This window comes from Rana temporaria, chromosome 13 (assembly GCF_905171775.1).
Source record: "Rana temporaria chromosome 13, aRanTem1.1, whole genome shotgun sequence".
In the NCBI taxonomy this organism is placed as follows: domain Eukaryota; kingdom Metazoa; phylum Chordata; class Amphibia; order Anura; family Ranidae; genus Rana; species Rana temporaria.
Genome location: NC_053501.1, coordinates 116930864 through 116936863, shown reverse-complemented (window position 1 = coordinate 116936863; position 6000 = coordinate 116930864). Strand labels below are relative to the sequence as shown.

The 6000-nt window shown below is 45.1% G+C and overlaps 1 protein-coding gene across 7 annotated transcripts in view; it reads right to left on the bottom strand.

The window, feature by feature from the left end:
- Positions 1 to 2199: 2199 nt before the first annotated feature.
- ARHGEF2 (Rho/Rac guanine nucleotide exchange factor 2) overlaps positions 2200 to 6000 on the bottom strand; it is a 179285-nt gene continuing 175484 nt past the window's right edge. For 6 of the 7 annotated variants that reach the window (XM_040332336.1, XM_040332334.1, XM_040332337.1 and 3 more), the window contains one exon: positions 2200 to 4882. In XM_040332336.1, the coding sequence (XP_040188270.1) occupies positions 4797 to 4882 (86 nt within the window). In that variant the 3' untranslated portion in view covers positions 2200 to 4796. The remainder of the gene's footprint in view (positions 4883 to 6000) is intronic. The other variant, XR_005744706.1, reaches the window with a different exon arrangement.

Below are 6000 nucleotides of genomic sequence, written 5' to 3'. Positions count from 1 at the left end.
TGTAATGTGGAAGTGGTCTCCTGTAACAAGGAAGCAGTCTCTTGAAATGGGGAAGCAGTCTCTAGCCGTCTTCTGTAACCTGGAATCAGTCTCTGGTGGTCTCCTGTAACCCGTCTCTAGCGGTCTCCTGTAACCAGGAAGCAGTCTCTAGCGGTCTCCTGTAACCTGGAAGCCGTCTCTAGCAGTCTCCTGTAACCAGGAAGAAGTCTCTAGCGGTCTCCTGTAACCTGGAAGCCGTCTCTGGCGGTCTCCTTTAATGGGGAAGCAGTCTCTAGCGGTCTCCTGTAACAAGGAAGTAGTCTCTAGCCGTCTCTTGTAATGGGGAAGCAGTCCCTAGCCGTCTCTTGTAATGGGGAAGCAGTCCCTAGCCGTCTCTTGTAATGGGGAAGTAGTCTCTAGCCGTCTCTTGTAATGGGGAAGCAGTCTCTAGTGGTCTCCTGTAACAAGGAAGCAGTCTATAGCTATCTCTTGTAATGTGCTTGCAGTCTCCTGTAAATTAAACCCGTCACTACCAGTGTATTTACCAAGTTGGACTGAAAAACAGCTGACAGCGAATATCCCCGTCTGCTCATTTGGACTAATAACAGCCGACAGGGTGTATTCGCTGTCGGCTGTTTTCAGTCCAGCTGAGCAGACGGGGATATTAGTCCAAATGAGCTGACGGGGATATTCGCTGTCGGCTGTTTTGACAATGACGGAAACTGAACGCAGCGCGGCGTACAAAGCCACAGGCACCAAAATGAACAGACCAACAACCACCGTCCTTATGAATACAATTTATTGACCAGCAAAAGCAAAAAAAAAAAATTTTTTTTCCATTTTTTTTTTTTTCAAGTTTATATCCGAACAAGGAAAGAAAAAAAAAACATGACTTGTATTTTTCATACATTATTAAGTCCTATTTACAAAAACTAAGTCTTAATATTTATATATATATTCTATTTACATATACAAATATCGGGGACTTAGACATCCCACTTTCCACCAAAGCTGCCTGCCCGTTACACAGTTGCTGATAAAGTTGTTGCATTACATTGTCAATAAAGTTTTTTTGCATTCAATGGTCCAGATTGACAGTGAGAGAGCGGCAGTCCGTACTTCTAGTGGAGGCCGCCGGAAAAAAAAAGCGGCTTCACCCTCACCGGTGATTTTCTGGCTGACCGCGGCGCTCAATTTTCGCGCATGAATTGTAATTGATGATTGCACGTACGTAATCAATCGATCGCACAAGTCACCCTTGCCGTGGAGGCCGAAGACCATCGATTTGGTTAAAAAATAAAAAAAAATCATCGATTGGCTAAAAGAAGAAAACCGCAGCAACCTCATTGGTTCCCGCTGAAGCCTATCCTGACCGACACCCTCCTCTAATCTAAGGACGACCCGTTCATCCTCATCGATTTTAAAAACGTCATCGGCGTAAAAACGAGATTTCTACAGTTTAAAAAAAAAAACAATTTTGGAAGCATAAAATTAGCGAGTGCATTCGAAAAATAATAATAATAAAAAAAAAAAGTTGCGCCACTTTTTATAAAAACAAAAACTTGCTTAGAGAATCAGAAAAAAAAAGTATTTACAAGCGATCGTTCCGTACAAAATATAAATAAGATTCAAGGTTGGAATAATATCACAAGTTTTCCTGTTAGTGTAAAGCAGCTTCGCAGGATCCTACATAGAAAAGGAGCGAGGAAGGTTCGATCGTCGTGGGGGGTGGGGATAGGGGGAGGGAAGCGACGCCACAAAAAAAAAATAATGGTCTGAAAAAAATGGCGACTGGCTATAAACGCTCGGCCCAATATTTCTTGTTTTATTCACAGGAAGAGTATCAAATTATGTTTTATTTATTTAATTCAAAATATGACCTTATTGGCTGTGCCTGTGGGTGGAGCTGCTAACTCCTTTTTTGTAAGAGGAGGTTGACCTTGAGCTGGGAACTCAAAGCCAACGTGATCCCACCAATCAGTTCTGGCGTCTCGACTTCTTGTTCTCTCTCCCCCTGATTATGGTGTGTGGGGGCTCGTCCGGGATCAAAGCATCAACCTTATACAATACTGTAGAGGTTGGCTTTGAGCTGGGAACTATTTATGGTGTATGGGGGCTCGTCCGGGGCCTTCTCTTTGAAGCTCCATCGCTGTTGAAACGATAACCCACCATGGTCTAAAGCCAAATCTAGAATTTTTTTGGGTTGTGGTGATCATTTCCTCCACAACCCGATAGTTCATCAGAGGGAAGGAGCCCCCTTTATTGGCTGTGCGTGTGGGTGGAGCTGCTAGCTCCTTTTTTGTAGAGGAGGTTGGCTTTGAGCTGGGAACTCAAAGCCAACGTGATCCCACCCAATCAGTTCTGGCGTCTCGGCCCTTTGTTCTCTCCCCTCCGATTATGGTGTATGGGGGCTCGTCCGGGATCAAAGCATCAACCTTGTACAGTACTTCAACTAGGCATTAAAATTGTATCGGTTTGAGGCGTTAGAAGCGAAAAGATCTAATCGACAGAGGTGGGCCTTCTCGTTGAAGCTCCATCACTGTTGAAATGATAACCCGCCATCATCTAAAACCAAATCTAGCATTTTTTTTTTCCAGGTGGTGGTGGGCGTTATCTGATCATTTTTTCCATAATCTGATATTTCATCAGAGGCAAGGAGACCCGCTTATTGGCTGTAGGTGTGGGTGGATTTCCCAACTCCTTTTTTGTATAGGAGGTTGGCTTTGAGCTAAGAACTATTTATGGTGAATGGGGGCTCGTCCGAGATCAAAGCATCAACCTTTTACAATACTTCAACTAGGCATTAAAATTGTATCGGTTTGAGGCGTTAGAAGCGAAAAGATGAAATCGACAGAGGTGGGCCTTCTCTTTGAAGCTCCATCACTGTTGAAATGATAACCCACCATGGTCTAAAACCAAATCTAGCATTTTTTTTTGGGTGGTGGTGGGCGTTATCTGATCATTTTCTCCACAACCCGATAGTTCATCAGAGGGAAGGAGCCCCCTTTATTGGCTGTGCGTGTGGTTGGAGCTGCTAGCTCCTTTTTTTTTGTAGAGGTTGGCTTTGAGCTGGGAACTCAAAGCCAACATGATTCCACCAATCCGTTCTGGCGTGTCGACCCTTTGTTCTCTCCCCTCCGATTTATACTTTATGGGGGCTCGTCCGGGATCAAACCATCAACCTTGTACAATGCCTCAAATAGGCATTAATTACAGGGGTCGGCTTCGTGAGTCGGTGACATAGTGGGTGTCAACTTGTAAAGCGGGTGTGATTTGGGAGCCCACCCCCCAAATTCAGGCTGTGGGCGGGGCTAACCGGTGTCGGTGATTATTGTACGTATGGTTTTGCATGGACTTTTTATTTTATTTTGAAAGTTGACGATACAGCATGATTCCTCAGAATTAACCTCTGACACTGTGTACTGTAATGGTGTGCTCGTCTTTGCACCCCCCCCCCCCCCAGACCTTTAATCAGACATTTTTGGGGTAAAAAAAAAGCTGCATTTAACCACCAGGGAGAAACTTTACTGGAGGCCTGACAATGCGCGTTTTTTTTTTTTTTTTACATTTTAGAAAGGGAATTGCCCCGTTAACATTCTTATTGACCCCCCCTCCCCCTGGGCTGCAGTCTGGCATCTAGGCCCCGTGGTCCCTTTCCCTCCTATACTGTGTTTGGGACCTTGTCCAGGATCACAGCATTAATCTTCTGCAATAACTCAAATAGGCATTGATTACAGGGATCGGCTTCGTGAGTGGCGCCCCCACCCCCAAAGGGCTGCAATATGCCATTTTTTGTTTTTTTTACACCCCGCCTTCCTATAGCTTTTTCTTGCACCTCATTGCTTATGAAAAAAATAACTTAAAATATGGACCGCATAAAGAAAAAATATATATACTAAAAGAGAGCCTTGCCACGTAGCGGGCGTTGTGCTTTAGCGCAGATCTTCCAGTTTGGCAGTGGGGGGGTGGAGGCTAAAAGGGGGGTCTGGCCTGAATATCTACAAATCATTACGTTTTAAGTATTACCGTTTTTGTAAAGAAAATTTTAATGAGATTTAGTTACATTGTTGGGTATTTTGGTTTCAGTTCAGATGTTTTAAAGTGCTACCTGTCCTTTAAAAAGCCAACCAGGTGTCTCTCAGACGGCATTCTCGGTCTTGTCCTGCAGTACACAGATCCTGCCACAAGGTGGCAACGTTGCTTTAAATGCAGACCCCCCCATTTGTTTCCCAACAAGATAATGAGACCCCCCCCCCCAAAAAAAAAGCGCAAATCTGAAGGAGCCGCAGACTACGCTGTCCTGAAATGGATGATGAGACTTGTAGTTCAACGTCTTGCCCTGTGTAGCATGGCTTTGATTGGATGCTTAACCCATGTACCAATCGGCTACCTCCTTTCAAATGCGTTTGCCTTTTGTGTCAAAATTCGAATTCATCTGAACTTTTCATACTGTCGCTGTTTTATTTGGCAAACCAAATTCATTTCACTAGTTAAAAAAAAAAAAAAAAAAGCCACGGCTCGATTCCGCCGCTAATTTTGCATTGCATCACATTTAATAATGACGTTTCAGTCTTTCACCCCTCCCCCCATCAGTGAATATGTTGCGTCCGTAGAACAGTCACACGCAGCCCTATAAGAAATTGTTGAGTTGGTCCGTTATCGTCGCGAGGAAAGTTTATTTTTTTGGGAAGGAAGAGATGAAATGTCTCTCTCTCCGCTAACAGTCATCTCTCTTCTTACTGCTCGGCTGGGGGGGCTTCCAGGTGGAGCAGCGCGTCCGTCTTGTGTTTTCGGTGGTAGCCGTCTTCTGGCACGGATCAGCTCTCTGACGATCCGGTTTCCGCGTCCTTCAGGTCTTGCGTGCTCTCGGCCTCCTCCGGAATGTCCTGCATTCTCTGGAATTCTGGGGGAGAATATCAGGACACAAGGTGTGAGACCACCATGACAGAACACAGAAGGGGGGGTTACAAGCTCATTAGGTAATCATATCACCAATTAATATCTAGTACAGGGTTTCTCAACTAGGGTTCCATGGAACTCTAGGGTTCCTCCAAGGGTGGGGTTCCTTGAGAAATTTCTCTCAGGTAAGTTACCCACTGACACCAGGGTTCCATGGAACTCTAGGGTTCCTCCAAGGGTGGGGTTCCTTGAGAAATATCTCTCAGGTAAGTTACCCACTGACACCAGGGTTCCATGGAACTCTAGGGTTCCTCCAAGGGTGGGGTTCCTTGAGAAATATCTCTCAGGTAAGTTACCCACTGACACCAGGGTTCCATGGAACTCTAGGGTTCCTCCAAGGGTGGGGTTCCTTGAGCAATTTCTCTCAGATAAGTTCCCCACTGACACCAGGGTTCCATGGAACTCTAGGGTTCTTCCAAGGCTGGGGTTCCTTGAGCAATTTCTGACTCTCAGATAAGTTCAACACTGATCTGTTTAACTCTCTGTAAGAAGGCAATTATTCCCAAGTGTACTGAACATTCTTCCCACTGACCATTTAACGTATCATGAGTTGTAGATCTAGTCAGGGCCGCCGATAGGGGGGGACCACCGGTCCTCATGTAGGGGGCCCGGACACTAGCCATTTTTAGCAGGAGGATCCCTGAGACTGGAAAGTTATTTCAAGGATTTCTCTGAGAAAGGCAGCTCCAATAGTTGGTCTCATTCAACTGGACTTGTTCTGTAATGTCAAAGACTCTATCCTGGCTTCTCCAGTTCTAATAAGTATCAGAAACCCAGCATTTATATCCACACAGGTAACACACCATGAAATGTGTAAAGGCAGATGGTGATTGGCCCAAAACAGGATGGGAGATGTGAAAGTTGTGGAGCCATCTTGTTCCAGTTACATAATCTCATTCTTCAATCCGCATGATTGGTGGAAGACAGATTGTGTTAAAAGACCCCCCCCCCCCCCCCATTCAGGAACGATTGTTTCATTTCAATGTAGATGGCTTCTTCCATACCTCCTACTAACCAGTTGTCCTCTCTGTTCAAGATGTGACCTTGGTGTCCCTTTTCCTT